The 19,146-nt window shown below is 40.6% G+C and overlaps 1 protein-coding gene across 1 annotated transcript in view; it reads left to right on the top strand.

Moving 5' to 3' along the window:
• The window catches only part of LRP6 (LDL receptor related protein 6), a 146,185-nt gene that overhangs the window by 114,151 nt on the left and 12,888 nt on the right, over positions 1-19,146 (top strand). The window contains exons 13-19 of the mRNA XM_055118208.1: positions 2,415-2,617; positions 5,046-5,257; positions 6,405-6,595; positions 11,460-11,669; positions 13,294-13,419; positions 17,129-17,365; positions 18,142-18,252. Coding sequence (XP_054974183.1) covers positions 2,415-2,617; positions 5,046-5,257; positions 6,405-6,595; positions 11,460-11,669; positions 13,294-13,419; positions 17,129-17,365; positions 18,142-18,252 — 1,290 coding nt within the window. The remainder of the gene's footprint in view (positions 1-2,414; positions 2,618-5,045; positions 5,258-6,404; positions 6,596-11,459; positions 11,670-13,293; positions 13,420-17,128; positions 17,366-18,141; positions 18,253-19,146) is intronic.

The following is a 19,146-nucleotide window of genomic DNA, read 5'->3' as shown; positions in this document are numbered from 1 at the left end:
TTTTCAGCTGTGCCAGTTACTCTTAACCTCAATGTTTATGGCTTATTTTTCTTCTAGAGTGTTTTTTCTGCAGAAATTTAATAGTAATATTTCCTTGTGATCTGGTACAGTATGATCAGACTACCCTATTCTGTCTAGCCCTGGCAGTGCCCCTTATTTGTACATTTCTTTTTTTCTATTGTGCTCATCACATTTTGGGCTTAGGGGCTGGTCCCCAGTATGGCATACTCCTGGCTCTGCACTCAGGGATCTTTCTTGGCAATGATCAGGAGACCATATGCAGAGCCAGGTACAGAGCCTGGGTTGGCTGCATGCAAGGCAAGTATCCTATCCTCTGTACTATCTCTGCAGCCCAGGGCAATTCATTTTTTTTTAAACACTGTTCTCTGTAGGAGATGAGAAATTTTGAATATATAAGCTATATAGGATGAATTTACACTTGTAAAATTGCTTCTCTGTTGTCTATGCAGTGAATGACTTGTAAATAAATTAAAACATCAGCATCCTCTTAGAAACATTGGGACCTTTGACTGAAACTACTGGTTTTTATGAGGATTTTGAATCAACCATTTATTTCAAACCTCGTTTGACTTTGTTTCAGTTAACATTTTTAGTACATCAAGATCTATGCCTAATGTAGAATATTATTGAAGATTAAAACTGACTCAAAGGGGGTGGAGCGGTAGCACAGCAGGTAGGGCGTTTGCTTTGCACACAGCTGACCCGGGTTTGATTCCCAGTATCCCAAATGGTCCCCTGAGCACTGCCAGGAGTAATTCCTGAGTGCAGAGCCAGGAGTAACCCCTGTGCATCTCCGGGTGTGATCCAAAAACAAAAACAAACAAACGAAAAAATCCTGACTCAAAGACATACCCTCTAAGATGTAACTAAAGAGTTAAAGCTAAATACTGTTTGAATAATTGCTTCCCAGGCAGGAAAAGTTGACAGCTAAAATTCTGGAACCAGTCTTTTGTCATTTTGTATATAAGTTAAAGTTTTAAAAGTGATGTTTATCTTGTTAGATAATTTACAGTTTAGAGCATTAGTGCAATTGATTGGGAAGAAAGTTTTAATGCCCCCAAATGTCTTTAGGAAAAGAAGGGTGGAATTTGATAGCCACCTTACCGCGATATGTTTCGTTACTTAAGGCCTGAGTTCTGTGCTAAAATTGCTGAGAGTTGTTAGAGGGGTGGGGTGGGGTAAGGGGTCTCCAGGTATTGGAGAGTTTCAGTAGAATCACTGGAGCAGGAGGGCACCTACCTTGCATGTGGCTGACCCAGGCTGGATCCCTAGTTCCCCATACAGTTCCTGGTGCTCTGCCTAGTGTGACCCAAAAATAGATACAACATTTCAAAACTTACTTTTGTTTTGCATCTACATACTGCCTTACTTTTTTTTTTTTTTTGGTTAGTGTAAGGAATCCCTAAGCCTGTTCTCATCTATAGAAGGCATGAACTTATACTGATACTCAATCTTACCCCTTAAATCTTTTGGGTGCACTCTCCTAAGATGTGCAGAGGGCCCAGGGGTGACTCCTGGTGATACTTAGCCTGGCTCCACAGGCCTGAAGTGTCAATGCTTGGGCCCGCAGTTTTGGAGTCACCAGGGCTACACCCAGTGGTGCAGTACTAGGTCTCAAATTTGGGGCCTCTGCATGTGAAGCAAGAAGCTATGTAAATATTTTTTGCTTACATTGTAAAGTTTTTAGAGCAGCCAATTTACTTTATGGGATCAGATGGTGGCCTTATGTTGGAGTTGAGCAAATTTTGACCCTGGAGAGGTTTAGTGACTCGTTTAAGATCAAGTGACTAGATAGAGAACAGAAATGACTTCTGGAGGTTCTAGCTCTGCCATTCCCGAGGATAGTCTATAGAGGAGCAAAATTATTCACTTCGTAAACAAGAAGTGGGGGTTTTTGCTTTTTTTTTTTCCCCTTAGGAACTACACCCAACATTGCTGGGGGTGAGCACACCTAAAAATGCTTGTTAGATTATAAGACCCTCAAGCCTCATAGTGCTTGGGAGGCACCAAGCCCCCACCCCCCCTGCAGTGCTTGGGTGCTTTGCAGTGCCAGGGATTGAACTCCCAGGCCTGGGAGACTTAGATGTATGTGTTATCACTTAGGCCATGTGTTAACACATACGGATTAGAATTTTGTTCTTAGAGAATCTGTGCTATTCCTGTGGACCAGATTGGGGTGGGGGGAGGAGATTAGATAGCAATGTCTTGGGTAGATTCATAACTGGGTTGGTTACTACTGTGCTGACCAATATAACCTTGAAGGGAAATTTTTGGGGCATGTCAGAAGGTTTTGTCCTCAACATCTGCATTGTATGAGAGAGGAGGCTGATCAGTGTCGGAGTACTACAGGATGTAGACTGATTATGTTTCCTATTTACTCTTCTTTCTTCTAGCTCCAACCACCTTCTTACTCTTCAGTCAGAAAAGTGCCATCAACCGCATGGTGATTGATGAACAGCAAAGCCCTGACATCATCCTTCCTATCCACAGTCTTCGGAATGTTCGGGCCATTGACTATGACCCACTGGACAAGCAGCTCTATTGGATTGACTCGCGGCAAAATGTGATTCGAAAAGCACAAGAAGATGGTGGCCAGGTATTTTAAGGACTCAGTTCAAAATTATTTTCTTATGACTAGAAACAAATTTTTGACCCAGCAGCTCTTTTTCCTTTTAATGATCTAAGAGTAAATAATTTTTTTAAAATGCTGTCACAATGAAAATTATGTTAGGTAATTATGCCAATATATTGGTAATGACTTTTTCACTACAACCATCTATTTATAAATTAGTCTTATGATTCTGTTGGACTCCATCAGGGAGCTTAGAAATCAGATTGTCCTTGCTTCATGTCAGCTCTGTTCGAGACTTCTTAGGAACTTTCTACTAGAAAGGATTATAGGGGCTGGAGCGATAGCACAGCGGGTAAGGCGTTTGCCTTGCACGAGGCCAACCCGGGTTCAATTCCCAGTATCCCATATGGTCCCCCAGCACTGCCAGGAGTAATTCCTGAGTACAGAGCCAGGAGTAACACCCCTGAGCATTGCTGGGTGTGATCCAAAAACGGGGGTGGGGGTCGGGGGAAGGATTATAAAGGACATAGCTCATTACCTGTTGTGTTGTAGGGACTCAGTAATTATACTGCTATTGAACTATTATTTCAAAGTTTCAGAGAATAGAAAATACACAATCTCACTAATTTTTTTTTTAATTGAAACACCATGAGAGCAGTTACAAAGTTTTCAGTTTAAGTCTCGGTCATACAATGTTGAAACACCCTACCCTTCACCAGTGCGCATTTTCCACCACCAAAAACCCCAGTATCCCCCCATCTCACGCCCTCCCCCTACCTATGTGGCAGATGATTTCCACAATCCCACTAAATTTGTAAGGCAGGTCATTGGATGAATTCTCATGGAGTAGAAAAATAAATTAATTGTTAATTTTAATCTTTCTTATGTAAACAAAACTTGCAAGATATGTTTATTCTTTGTTTTGGTTATTGTATTTGGTTATATTCGTGGGAAGGGGCAAATAAATTTTTTTTTTATTTTTGTGTCACACCCAGCGATGCACAGGGGTTCCTCCTGGCTCATGCACTCAGGAATTACTTTACTCCTGGCAGTGCTCGGGGGACCATATGGGATGCTGGGAATCGAACCCGGGTTGGCCGAGTGCAAGGCAAACGCCCTGCCCACTGTGCTATTGCTCTAGCCCCCAGGGATAAATAAATCTTAGCTAATAAATATTATATAACAAAACTTTCATGGTTACAGGGTCATGGTTTCCCAGTGATTACTCATTCTTGTTTTTTTTCTGTGACTTAGCAGTTTAAAACTGGGATTATTATTAATATTTGTCATTCTATAGTGGCATATTGGATTTTTGAATGTAGTTAGGGAGACAAGGTTATTAATTTTGATAAGTTCTTTCATAGAAAAAGAGCCGGGCAATAACGATTTCAGGTTGCTGAGGAATCAGCAAATGCAAATGATGATAAGTGCATACAGATGAGGTTATAGAGATACATGACAGAGGCATCTTAGACTAGGGTGATAACTAGTAGATACTAATCATAGCTGTAATTATACTGTCAAGGACACACCAAATAAATGAGATACTATCAGTAAGGAAGATGCTCCCTTAGAGATTCTGAGAAGGTGAAGTATGACTTGCTCAGAACTATGGACAAAGCCTTTCAGGTTTTGCTTGGGCTTGTAAAAAAATTTTTTTTTGGATCTGAAGATTAGAGGAAAAAAAAACATGATTAATTGATATAATTTACAGCTTTGGCTAATTATTGTTGTCTCTAGAGCAGAGTTTCTTTTTTCTTTTCTGCTCTTTTGGTTTTGGGTCACACCCAGCAGTGCTTGGGGGCTCCTCCCACTCTGGGTTCAGAGCCCTTCTGGCAGTGCTTGGGGTACCATGCAGTGCCAGGATGAAAACCAAGCCTGCCCCCTGCAAGCCTGCCCTCAGCCCGGTGAGCCATTTCTTGGTCCCAAGGGAGAGTTTCTTGACCCAAGTGCTATGGACAGATTGGGGCTGGATGATTTTTTTTTTTTTTTTTTGGATAGGGAGCTAAACATATACGTTGTAGGATGTTTTGCAGCATCCCTCTCTCTGCTTTTGGATTCCAGTTAAATCCAATTAGACATAACAACATAACAACAAAATAAATTGCTCCTGTTTGAATATAATTTCTAGGGTGTGGATTTTAACCGCAGTTATGTCCATTTTACTGGAAACAGTTGAGTTGCCACTTCCTTGCTCCCATTTGTAATCGGCACACGATCAGGTTCTTTGAACAGTTATTATGGCATCAGCTTCAGCTCTGTGTCATAACAACAGAACAGGACATTTTTGAAATGCTTGTTAATAACTAAGTACAATATTAATTTTTTAGGAAAAATGAATTGGTAAGAAATGTTTTCTGAGATCTGACCATCTCAGCAGTGTGGCCACGGAAGTACAAGCCTTGGGAGTGAATGCCATGGAGTCCAATTTTCTGTCTTTTTCTTTCCCTAGGGCTTTACCGTGGTTGTGAGCTCAGTTCCAAATCAGAACCTAGAAATCCAGCCCTATGATCTCAGCATTGATATTTATAGCCGCTACATTTACTGGACTTGTGAGGCTACGAATGTGATTAATGTAACAAGATTAGATGGGAGATCGATTGGAGTGGTGCTCAAAGGGGACCAAGACAGACCTCGGGCCATTGTGGTGAATCCTGAGAAAGGGTAAGTCACCGAAGCGGTGCCAAGCTCCTTGCCTCTGAGACCGTCTGGCCTTCCTTTCCAGCCTGTAAGTTATTTACCTTATGTGTGCAGTGCTCTGGTGGAAAAGTACACTCTGTCCACCTTCGCTGATCCTGTCTTATATATTTATCAGTGCTTTCTCGGATTTTACAATTTTACTGTGTAGGATTTCATTCCTTATTCTCCTTTTTTTCTAAATATTCTTCATACCTCAGGACCACCTGAACTGCTTCATCCTCCATGAAGTTTTCCTTGACCTACTTTCCTTCCAGCCAGATGTGATTTCTCCCTTTCCAGTACCCACATCCTAAACCTGTGTCTGTCTAATTAGTCCTTCCTGCCACCTCTTCTTCTTGTTTCTCACTCATGTATTTTTCTACTAGACTGTAAGTTCCTTTCTGTTAGAAACTTTGTTTCATTTGGTACAGTTTTGCATTTAGTAAACTGTGTATTTGCCTCTGAATGCTAAGGAATTTATCATGGAACATGGAATGTGACTTAACTTTAAAAGAGTTATAGGTGGGGCTGGAGTGATAGTACAGTGGGCAGGGCATTTATTTGCCTTGCACATGGCTGATCTGAGTTTGATTCCCACCATCCCAAGTGGTTCCCTGAACACCGCCAAGAGCAGTTCCTGAGTGGAGAGCCAGGAGTAACTCTGAGCATTGCCGGGTGTGACCCAAAAAGCAAAATAATAATAATAAGAAGAAGAACAAGAACAAGAAGTTATAGGAAAAAGGGCCATAGGCATTAATATAACGAATTATTCATACGACTTATTTTTTATCCATGAGGTGAATTAATTAGAGAAAGAATTTTTTGAAATTGTGTGTCCGTGTTGCTCTGGTTATTTCTCTTTGATTTAACTTATCATACAGGCATAGGCATGCATGTGTCTAATGTTTTAATCCATGAAATTTTTAATCCACTAATCCATGAAAGTTAGCTCCCTAAGAACATCGATGTACTTTCATTAATGCTATTAAAGCAGTAAACATCCCACGGCCTTTCTCAAAGTGAACTGTAAAACATTTTAAAATACTATCCCACGTCCTTTTGTCTCAAGAAGAATATTCGCATTTTGTGTGGATTCTTAATTGGTAAACTTACTATTTACTTTTATCTCCAGGTATATGTATTTTACTAATCTTCAGGAAAGGTCACCCAAAATTGAACGAGCTGCTTTGGATGGAACAGAACGTGAGGTCCTCTTTTTCAGTGGTCTAAGTAAACCAATTGCTTTAGCCCTTGATAGCAGATTGGGCAAGCTCTTTTGGGCTGATTCGGACCTTCGACGAATTGAAAGCAGTGATCTTTCAGGTATGCAAGACATGTTTCTTTATTCTGATTTGAGCTTTTGAAATAATTTGTCAGTAAGACTTGTGCTTTTGTTGTTGTTTCGAGCATAGCTGGCATTGCTCCGGGGCCATGCAGCCATGCAGTGCTGGGGTTTGTACCAGGGCCTCATGCATGCAGCCCACGCTCTGTTTATGCTCAGCCCCTTGAACTATCTCTGACACAGCATTTGTCTTTTCTTTCACTGTATTATAATTCTCTTGTTTTGGGGTTTTTGTTTTTTGGTCATACTCAGCAGTGTTCAGGGGTTGCTTCTGACTCAGTGTTCTGGACGGGTGCACCTAGAATCAGACTCGCCGCTCAGTGTGTGTACTCAACCCTTGGAGCTGTCGGCCCCCAGCCATGTATTTGTACCTGTTTTCTCTGTGGTTTTGTTCTTGAAAAGTAGCATCATGTTAGTTGGGAACTACATTTTCTATCAATAGGATTACTATATCTTACCGAATTACTTGCCAGTTTCCTAACTGGGGCTCTCTCTGTGAGTAACATATTTCTAGTGTGTCTTTTCCTTTCCTAGTTCTTCTCTAATTCATGTTGTCTCCTATTTTGGCCTGAATTGTAGTCTACAGAAAATACCTGCAGAGGGGGCTGGAATGATAGCACGGCTGGTGGGGCGGTTGTCTTGCATGCGGCCGACCCGGGTTCAATTCCCAGCATCCCATATGGTCCCCTGAGCACCACCAGGAGTAATTCTGAGTACAGAGCCAGGAGTAGTAACCCCTGTGCATTGCCAGTGTGACCCAAAAAGGGAAAGAAAAAAAACCTGCAGATTTTTCCTCCATTAAAGTTTGTATTCTTTTCTGAGACATTATTTCTACTCATGTCACTATTGTACTAAAGTATCTTCCAGATTAGTTTCATAATGGGAGGGAAGAAAGTTTACTTGGACAAACTTAAGTTGTTCACAAATGCACAGTTACACTCAAACGTTCTTTACACTCTTGGTATTTACATCTGATCACGTCAGTGATATGTTTCAATATGCTTTTACTCTCTCATATCTCTGCAGTCCTGGTTATTTTCTCTTCCAGTTTCTGATGTTCTTACTAAAGATCTGGAATATGAATTTAAAATGGACACTATGTCAAGAGGAGACAGAAAAACTGTTAAAGTTACTTATATTCAGCATTTGGCCAGATTGATAGAAAACAGGAGGCACTTTGGTGGCAGTGGAAATTGTTAGGTCTTTTTTAAGGACAATTTTCTGATAACTTTTACTTTTAGATTGCTGTCATGTAGAATTACTGACATAATAATGCAAGAGTACTTGCTGAGCATTACTTGTAGTATTCTATCTCAAAGAAATACCTATCAAATATTAAAGATTTCTTTTTGTTTTTTGTTTGGGACCACACCCAACTCAGCTCAGGGCTTACTCCTGGCTCTGTGCTCTTGGATCACTCCTGATGGTGCTGGGGATCAAAACCCTAGTAGTCACTTGCATGCAAGGCCAAGTGCCTTATCTTACTGTACTATCTCTCTGACCCCTACAACTATTTTTTTAAACCAGGTAGATCTGATACAGAAGGACATTTTTACAGTTTTTTTGTTGTTGTTGTTTTTTGTTTTTTTGCTTTTTGGGTCACACCCTGGCAATGCACAGGGGTTACTCCTGGCTTTGCACTCAGGAATTACTCCTGGCGGTGCTCAGGGGACCATATGGGATGCTGGGATTCGAACCCGGGTCGGCCACGTGCAAGGCAAACGCCCTACCTGGTGTGCTATCACTCCAGCCCCGACATTTTTACAGTTCAGTTGCATAATAATGTTTATTAAGATCTAGGGCATGGTGATAGCCCAGGGGTTAGGGTGCATGTTTTGCATGTGTCCAACCTTGGGTCACACCATGTGCCCCCACCCAACATTGCTGGACATATCCTGAGGGCCCTCAAGCACTATGGAGTGTGGCCTTGGTGATCCCTGAGTATGACCATGTCCCTGGCCCCTAGCATTTAGCCGTCTGGTCCCATTTGCTCTGTATTGCCAAGAGTAGGTAGGCCCAGACTGGAGAAGCATTCCTCCCCACAATCTAATTTTGTTTAAACTTGAAAACTATCATGTAGATACTATATATTATGTAATTATATTATACTGCAGTTATATAAAATTTTATTTACTAATACAAGAAATACCTCCCAGGCTGGAGGGGTAGTACAGTGGGTAGGACGCTTGCCTTGCACACAGCTGACCTGGGTTCAAGCCCCGACATCCCATATGGTTCTCGAAGGACAGCCAGGAGTGATTCCTGAGTGCAGAGCCAGGAGTAACCCCAGAGCATTGCTGGGTATGACCCAAAAAGCAAAAAGAAAAGAAAAAAGAAATACCTCCCGAAGTTCCTACTATTTATGTATGCTTATATGTATATAAAAATACATATATATAAACACTCACTTTCAAGAAATATGGATATATATATTTGTATTTTTCTTGAAAAATGTGCAATATAGCTTGAGAGATGTGCCTTTTCATTTAATATCTCCCCAGTTTGCTCCATTTATTTAAATTTTGCTTTATGCTTGTTTCCTTCATGGAACTTTTCACGATATTTCCAAGTATAAACTGATGTTTTCTTTGTTTTTTTAAAATGCATTTTTATCTGGGACCACAGAAGTAGTACAGCGAATAAGATGCTTGCCTTGCAGGTGATTGACCAGGTTCAGTCCCTGGCATCCCATATGATCGTTCAGAACTGCCAGTAGAGATTCCTCAATACAGAGCTAGGAGTAACTCCTGAGTATCACCAGGTGTGGCTTCCCAAACCAATAGAATTCATTGAGATAACATGGTTACAGTAGAGATACTGGTTATGCTTTTGATGTACAACACCATGCCTTTACTACCAATAATAAGTTTCCAGTATCTTCCTCCACTGTACGTTGCTCTCTTCCGCCTTTCTCCTCGCACCCCTGTTATCCAGATCTTCCCCCATTCTCAGTTTAGTAACTCAGTTTTGTTGTCACAGTCCAAGATTTATTTTCATTGGACACTGTCTTTGTCCCTCACTTTGTTTATCTGTATACCTCATATGAGCGAAATAATCTGACATTTGTCCTTCTCATTCTTATTTTTCTTCATATTTTTATTTGCATTCAAATTGTAGCAAAGGGCAAGATCTTATCTTTTCTTATAACAGAGTAGAATTGCATTGTGTATATAGACTAATTTATTCACTCATGTGTTGTTGAACATTTGGATTGTGTCCAGATCTTGACGGTTTTAAACAGTGCTACAGTGATGTAGGTATGCATATAATTAATGTGTTTGTGTTCTTGGAGTAGATATCCTGGTGTAGAATTGTTGGGTCATAAGGAGTTTTAATTGTTTGAGAAGTTTTCTTACTGTTTCCCAGAGAGACTGAACCATATACCAGCCTTCCAGCTGAGTGAGGGGTCCTTTTCCATAACATTTCCTCAGCACTGTTGGAATAGGCCATACTCATGGTTGTGCAATGGTGTGACACTCTTTGTTGTTTTGATTTGCAGTCTCCCTGATAAGAGATGTAGAGCACTTTTTTAAATATGCCTGTTGATCTAGGAAGTGTCTATTTAGTTCCTCCCTCTCCCCTCCGCCCCTTTTTAAATGAGGTTGTTTATGCTTTAATTCTTCGAAATTGTCCTTTTTCAGAATTATGGTGTGTAAACATTCTCTCCCTTACAAGAATATTCTTATTTTAGCTATTATTTCTTCCACAGTGGAGAAATATTTTGGTTCATGTTCATGTAGTTTTGTTTATTTTTGCTTTTGTTTTCTTTGCCAGTTAGGTCTCAGATCATTGAAGACACCATTGAAGTCAATAACTCTATGTCTTGATACTTCTTTTTAAACTATTATTTCTTGTTGGTTGAACTCATTATTTATGAACCACAAAAATGTTTTATAGATAATTTAAGGACTACTTTTAAGAAGGGGTAATGTATTTTTCTTGAACAAGGGGGAAATGACACTTACATACATATATGTAAGATCTCTTTTATAGCTTGATAGTACAATTAATATATTGGCTCCTCAGAGTCTAGATGGCTCTATGTATGAAACTCTTAACAGGTGAGACTTGAACTAGGCAGCCTCTGAGTCGGTTGATTTTCCTGTGTAGTCGGGTGGAGCATTTGCCACAGAGGTACACAGCACGTTTGGGAGGCCATGAGTTCTGGGCTCACCACTTAGCTTCATCCAGAACAGTACTGGGGGGTAGGGGATGTGGGGCATATCCCACAGTGTTTGACTCCTGCTCTCTACCTAGGGATCACTCCTGGTAGTATTTGTGGGGCCATGTGGTGCCAGGGATCGAATTGTGGTCAGCCACATGCAGGGCAAGTGTAACTTAATTCCTGTACAGACCCTCTTGCCCCAGAAAATACCATTTTGTGGAGGAGGGGTTTGGGCCACACCTGGTCGTGCACAGAAATTATTCCTGGCAGTGCTCAGGAGACCCTGTACAGTGCATGGGATCAAACTGGGTGCAGCCTCCTGCAAGACAAGCACCTCGATCCTAAACAAGACTGTTTACATCTGTTTTATATTTTAGAGTTTTATTTATGAAACTTAGTTTGAGAGATGGGATGTTATATAAAGGAATATTTGAAAACTGTTCCAAGTTCTTTTCTATGAACTTAAAATACATGATGTGTTTTGGGCACTTTTTGGCTTTTGATTGCCACTGAATTTCTGTTATGTGTTCTGGTATGTCCTTCTCTCTCTTTTTTTTAGTTCATAAGGTAGAAAATATCACATTTCCTCTTCAGTACTTCTAGGATGTAGCTGATATTATTAAATAGTTGCTAATTGCCAGCCACATGAATCATTTCAGTTCACTGTTTTCCTTCCTCAGGTGCCAACCGTATAGTATTAGAGGACTCCAATATCTTGCAGCCTGTGGGGCTGACTGTGTTTGAAAATTGGCTGTACTGGATTGATAAACAGCAGCAAATGATCGAAAAAATTGACATGACAGGCCGGGAGAGTAGAACCAAAGTCCAGGCTCGAATTGCTCAGCTGAGTGACATCCACGCCGTGAAGGAGCTGAACCTGCAGGAGTACCGTGAGTACCACAGGGGCCTGCTGGCTGCGGGGCGCAGAGCTGTGGCGAGGACTGCAGATGAAACGGACCAACTTGTGGGCCTTTGTCCTTCTTACCTCTGTCTTCAAGATTTTTGTGTGCTTTTTAGTTTGCCATTTTTTTAAATTTAATTATTTTTAAAGCTTTGTTTCAAACTCAAGTAGGGGAAAGTAATCCCTTGTTCATTTTCCTGGTACTACAAATAATCTGTTTGTCAACTCTTTTCCTTTCCATTAGCTCCTTAAAATATATTTGGTAAGGGGACAACTCCAGAGCATTGTCAGGTGTGGCCCCAGAACAGCACCTCACCCCCAGAGAAATTGGCTCAAGTATCTATTCCCTTTGAGGGGAACAAGGTGCCACTCTCGGTGGTGCTCTGGGGGTGGGGGTACTGGGATCAGAGCCCTGGCGTCCTGCACGTGAAGCATATGCTTGGCTCCTTGACCTGTCTCCGAGCCCTAATTTGTGTATTTCTATTACAGACCTTCATGGTTTGAATGAACGGAAAGATTATCTGATGATGAATATAGTTACCATGAAATAATTTATTTAATTTGTATAAGCAGGTTTAAATTAAAAATTAGGTGGATAGACCTTTTCCTATACATGTAATTTATTTTATTTTATTTATGTAGCTGTTTGGGCCACACCTGGCAGTGTTCAGGGCTTGGGAGACCCTCAGGGGTGCCAGGAATCAAACCCAGGTCTGCCGCGTACAAGGCCAGCACCTTGTCCCTCCAGTTTCTATACATACAATAGTAGTACTGCGTTAATATAAACTTACAGAAGCAAGTGCTTATTAATACAAATTCTATTTAAACACTGCATGTAGTCACCTGAATCCCCTCAGGAGTGATCTCTGAGCACAGCTGGGTCTGTAGGTGTTGCCCAAAATCCCCCTGAAAAGTATATAACCTTAGAAAAGACTGTTCTTAATAAGTGCAATTTTTTCCTTCTTGAATAAATTTTTTATTTTTAATTTGGGGAGGGGTTCACATCTTCATATCTGGCAATGACTCAAGGGTCACTCCTGGCTCTGCACTCAACTGTTACTCCTGGCAGCGCTCAAAGGACCATATGGGATACCAAGGATCGAACCTGGGTCTGGCACATGCAAGACAAGTGCCCTCCCCGCTGTACTGCTCCAGTCACTCGAATGCACTTTTTAATTCTCAACTTCGAAAAGTAATCATAAATATTTTGTTACTGAAAAGTTTTGAAAGTGGCTTATATCACCTTGGCCTATTTTTTTTTATTAGAATATATATATGTGATCTGGGACTGGAGGAATAACTAGTACAGTAGGTAGTACGCTTGCCTTGCACACAGTCAACTTGTGTTCAATCCCTGTGACCACATATTTGAAGTCCTTCCAGGAGTTAGCCCTGAGTGCAGAGCTGAGAGTAAACCCAGAGCACAGCCAGCTGTGGTCCCCCAAAAGAAAAGACCATGTCTTGACCAGAAGCACCTCAGAGCAATTGCCACCCTTGAATCTTAATGACTGTACCACAGCTGCTAACGTACCGCGGTTTCCTTGATAGTCCATCAGGGTTGGTTATTGTCTAGACTGGCCTTCATTTTCTGTCCTTGTTCTGTTTCTTTGCAGGACAACATCCTTGTGCTCAGGATAATGGTGGCTGCTCACATATCTGTCTTGTGAAAGGAGATGGTACGACCAGGTGCTCTTGCCCCATGCATTTAGTTCTGCTGCAAGATGAGTTATCATGTGGAGGTATGTATGTAATTTACTTGTTCAGATCTAAGTGTCACTTAACACAACTTATTGTCTGAACTGGCAGTATAATTGTTCTTTTCTTGGTTGGTCACTTGTTTTTTATTCATCTACATTTGAATTATTTTAAGAGTAAATTGTGATGTGATATGTTCTGATTTTTGGATCTATGAGGAAAATTAGGGGGGAAATTTCCTGTAAACGAATGCATTATAAAAGACATAATAAAGTAGATGTTTAAAGATTATGAGAGGTCAGAGAGATAGTACAGCAGGTAGGACTTTCTCTTATACTCAGCTGATCAGGGTTTGATTCCAAGCACTACATATGGTCTCCTGAGAAACCATCAGTTGTGGCCCCCACCCCCAAAAAGAAGAAATTAAATCCAGAATGAGGGACCAGAATGATAGTACAGTGGGTAGTGCTGACCAGAGTTTAATCCCCGGCATCCCATATGGTCCCCCAAGCACTGCCAGGAGTAATTTCTGAATGCAGAGCCAGGAATAATCCCTGAGCATTGCTGGGTATGACCCAAAAAGAAAAAAAAATATCCAGGATGAGGAGCCAGAGAAAGAATACAGTGAGTAAGGTGCCTGCCTTGTACCCTGCCAACCTGGTTCAACCCACAGCATTCCATGTGGTCCCCAGAGCACCGCCAAGAGTGATTCATGAGTTCAGAGCTGAGAGCAACCCCTCAGCATCACTAGGTGTGCCCCCCCCCCAAAACCCAAGTAATTATAAAATGAGCTTATTCTGCTCCTTATAATCACTGAATTCTAGGTTTTGGTCATTTATTATTTTTGGAAATATTTCCAGTGATGAAAGCAGTATTTTTTTTTTTGTTTTAATACATTAGCTGTTCTCTGTTGGTTTTTTATTTGTATAGCAAAAACATTATTTTAAACATAAATTGATGATAATTTTTCAGCAAATTTGGTTCAGTCTCATGAAGACATAACAAATTGATATATTCATTTGTTAAGGCATTGTATAGTAGCATTAACTTCTGTAATAATGCTCATTTCCCTAGCTGTTGTGTTCCTCTTGGGAATTACTGTAATTCAATTCAGCTAGGGGAGAAATACTCTTTATAGTGTTTCTTACGTTGGCAGAAAATAAAAACAATTAAAATTTTTTAGAATTAAAAACTAACTTATTGGAGCCAGATAATACAGTAGGTAGGACACTTACCTTCAGTGTGGCCTATCGTGTTTAATCTCTGGTACCTATTTGGTCCTTTAGCCCACCAGGAGTAACTGGTGGATGTGGCCCTAAAACAAAAAAAATTAAAAACTTCTAATGATAGGGAAATTATTCATAAATAACTGAATTTATATAATTACTAAACATCCTGATCATAAAAAAGCTGATATAAAACTAACCAACATTTTATAAGCTTATCAGGTCCTCCTGAAAAGTTCAGTGAGATAGGGCAGGGGGAAGGGGTTTTATGTTTTTTCCTTTTTGAACAATAGGTAGCAGTGTCAAAGAAGTTAAATAACATGTCCAAGGTCATACAGCTTGTATGACTAAGGAGTAGGCTGAATTAGAATAATAATGCCAAAGACTTAAGGATGGCTTGTGAGCCAATACAGGACTACAGGGTTTTTTTTTTTTTTTTTAATTAAATCATTGTGAGATACACAGTTCCAAAATTGTTCATGATTGGATTTTGGTGGGCTGGAACGATAGCACAGCGGATAGGCATTTGCCTTGCACACAGCTGACCCAGGTTCGATTCCTCCATCCCTCTTGGATAGCCCGGCAAGCTACTGCACGGCAGAGCCTGGCAAACTACTCATGGCATATTCAATATGCCAAAAACAATAACAACAAGTCTCACAATGGAGATGTTACTGGTGCCTGCTCTAGCAAATCGATGAGCAACAGGATGACAGTGACAGTGAACATTCTAGTGTCCCTTCACCAGTACACATTTCCCACCACCAGTGTCCCCAGTTTCCCTCGTTCTACTTCCCAGTCCCCAGTCTGTCTCTATGTCAGGTTCTCTCTCTCTGTCTCCCTCCTTCCCTCTTTAACTGCCTCCCTAAAACCTCTGCCCCAGACCAGAGACAAACTTCAACCATGGGCCAGTCCTTCTGGTCCTCGTTTCTGTTGTCCTTGGGTAATAGTCTTATACTGTGTTTTTTATGTCCCACAAATAAGTGCTATCATTCTTTGTCTTTCCCTCTCTGACTCATTTCACTCAGCATAATGCTCTCCATGTCTATCCTTTTATAAGCAAATTTCATGACTTTATTTTTCCTGGTGGCTGCATAGTATTTCATTGTTTATAGAATGCTAGTGAGGTTTTCGGAAATTCCATGAGCTTAGCAGTAGCAGCAGCAGCAACATCATCATCATTATTATTATCCCCAGTTTCCAGGAAGGAACAGAAAGATTGACAATTGGATTGTCCTAATTCAGGACACAAGCCTTAACCATGACTTTGACACATCATAGAAATCTGGCCATTTGTTTTCATGTCCTGGATTCCTTTCACCAAGCCTGTCTGCCTCTGTGGGCTTACTATCTCCCCCTCTGAGCCTCAGTTTCTTTTTTGGGCAACATCTTGTGATGCTTAGGGAACCATACAGTGTCATGGATTGAACCTAGGGCTCTCAGTGCAAAGCATACACTTTGGCCCTTGAGTCATCAATCCTATCCAAGTTTAAAATTATAATTTTTAAAAGGGAAAGAGATATTATAAAATAGTACCACCAATGTATTTCAAACAATTTAAAATACCCTAAACTAGAAAGCTGTCCTAGGAGCTAGTGCAGTATTGTTTGGCTTTACTTCCATGAAATGGATATGCTCTGTAACTATTCTGTCTAGGATGGCAGCCACTATAGCCTAGAGAACATACTTAAATGTAATGAGTTTAAACTGCTTCTTTGGTAGTGACAGCTACTCTGCAAGGAGCTAAGATCTCTTAGTTTCCCAACTAGTCTGCATTGGCAGTTAAGTCTCAGATGTATCTCCATGCTGATAATCAGGGTGGATGACAATTGCCAGTGGGGACAAAATTAAGGAATTGGTTTATTAGTGAATTAATCACTAGCAAGGTTGTCAGTGATTAATTTTTTTTTTTTAATTCTTTTATTGATTCACCATGTGGAAAGTTAACAAAGCTTTCAGGTTTAAGTCTCAGTTATACAATGCTCAAACACCCATCCCTTCACCAGTGCACATATTCCACCACCAATGTTTAACTCTAAATAAATCATGGCATTTAAGAAAAAACTAAGCATTTGGCACAAATGGGAAAAATTCACAGTTTTGTATTGTGATAGTGATTACGTGAAATACATTTTACTCTTTTTTTTTTTTTTTTTTGCTTTTTGGGTCACACCCAGCGACGCTCAGGGGTTACTCCTGGCTTTGCACTCAGGAATTACTCCTGGCGGTGCTTGGGGGACCATATGGGACGCCGGGGATCGAACCCGGGTCGGCCACGTGCAAGGCAAACGCTCTACCCGCTGTGCTATCGCTCCGGCCCCACATTTTACTCTTTACAGATATTGAAAGGCCCTGTCCATTCTGTCAGTGACGTGAATGAAATGCTCATTGTATTTCTCATTAGTTTTACAAACATCTGTTTTAAACTGTTTTATGTTTGTTATTGTGTGAACATCACGTGGGTGTGTTCGTACCTCTGTGTGACTATTCTGTTTTTGTCACTCCCCTTCCCCTTGTTTATTCGAAGAACCCCCAACGTGTTCTCCACAGCAGTTCACTTGTTTCACGGGGGAAATCGACTGTATTCCTGTGGCCTGGCGGTGTGACGGGTTTACTGAATGTGAGGACCACAGCGATGAGCTCAATTGTCCCGTGTGCTCAGAGTCCCAGTTCCAGTGCGCCAGTGGGCAGTGTGTTGACGGTGCCCTTCGATGCAATGGAGATGCCAACTGCCAAGATAAATCAGATGAGAAGAACTGTGAAGGTATGCAGTGTTCTAGAACCTGCTTGTATTATACATTATCCACTACAGTTTTTGAAACTTAGAGTCTTGCTTTGGCTCAGTGGTAAATTTGGGGTATGTCAGGTAATTTTGACTATTTAAGAGTATGTCAGGTAATTTTGACTATACTGAGAGTATCTTGCCCACACGGCAGAATCTAGCAAGCTACCCATGGCGTATTTGATGTGCCAAAAACAGTAACAAGAAGTCTCACAATAGAGACATTACTGGTGCCTGCTCGAGCAAATCGATGAGCCACAGGAAAACAGTGAAACAGTGAAGTTTTGCCATAGTTTAAGGGGGAAGCAAACAAATTTTTCTACGTATTCTTTAGTGTCTAGAAATGCACATAGAATTTGGAAGTGGGCGGTGGTTGGCCACACCTGGCAGTGCTCAGAGCTTACCATTGGCTCTGCTCAGGAATTACTCCTGGCAGGCTCACAGGTCCGTGTGAGGTGCCATCGATCCAACCCTGTTGGCCGTGTACAAGGCAAACTCCCTCCCTGCCGTACTGTCGCTTCAGCCCTGGCATCTTACATTCTTAATAGAATTATTTATAAAAGATACTGTTCAGATAAAGAACAAAACAGGGAATTTTCTGCATGGATTCTTTGTCCTACTCTTTTTTTCCTACCAATGGAAATCCCCAGAGAATAATTTTTTAATGTATATAAAATTCATACCAGAAAGTATTTTTTGACTCTTGCCCATGTTGGATAATAGAAACAACAAGAAAATTATTTGTGTTTCCCTCCCAGTACTTTGTTTAATTGATCAGTTCCGCTGTGCCAATGGTCAGTGCATTGGAAAGCACAAGAAATGTGATCATAATGTGGATTGCAGTGACAAATCAGATGAGCTGGATTGTTGTAAGTATTGCAACTTTGCATTATAAAAAAAACTTTTTTTCAGTATTATACGTGAACATCTTTATGTAAACATGTAGTAGAGCTTTAGGGAAAAAACACAGTTTGACCAAATTAAAGTTCAGAAAATCTCAATGTGGAAATCAATCAGTAGCCTAAATTTAAGAGCTTAAAGTGAGATCTTTTTTGGGGGGTAGGGGGGGGGAATTTCTGAACATAAGTTCTTATTTACCAGTGTCATGTTTTTCTTGACAAGAAAGTGTCTCAGTGTCTTGAGGATCTTAGAAATGACTTGAGTTCACATCAGCCCCTAGGCTTAGAAACCCTAGGATATAATAGCCAGCCTGTAACTCTTGACCACTTTCTAACATAAAATATACTCCAAATTAATGAACTTAATTGTGAGTAGAATTCATCATAAGCCAAATCTGCCATCTCAAAACTGGTGTAATGAAGTTTAAGATAGAACTAGTTTAAACATTTTTTTAATCTTCCTGACTGACTTTTACCTGTTATTGCACAGGAGAGAGGGGGTATGCTTGTTACAACTTTTATTTAGTATCTGTTCATTTCCTCAACACCTGATATCTGTGAGGGCATAGTACCTGTACTATACTTGTCGAAGTAAGATTTCAACAATCTCTATGATTTAAGAATATTAAAATAATTATGCGTATTAACTGATTTGGTATATATAATACATACAGCCTGTATAAAGCATTGTGGTAAATGGAAGCAATGTCTTATCGTAGAGAAGTATACAAGCAGAAACTCAAAGGGGAGAGTGGTAAAATCTTTAGGAATGAAGACGGGTTTTATAAAGGGAGATTTATTAGAAAATGTTCATAAGATTGGGTATCCACGGCCTGTATGTGTAGCACAGTGATGGAAGACATG

The sequence above is a fragment of the Sorex araneus genome, chromosome 10 (assembly GCF_027595985.1).
Source record: "Sorex araneus isolate mSorAra2 chromosome 10, mSorAra2.pri, whole genome shotgun sequence".
In the NCBI taxonomy this organism is placed as follows: domain Eukaryota; kingdom Metazoa; phylum Chordata; class Mammalia; order Eulipotyphla; family Soricidae; genus Sorex; species Sorex araneus.
Note: the sequence above shows the minus strand (reverse complement) of the source record. Positions and strands in the feature narration are given on the sequence as shown.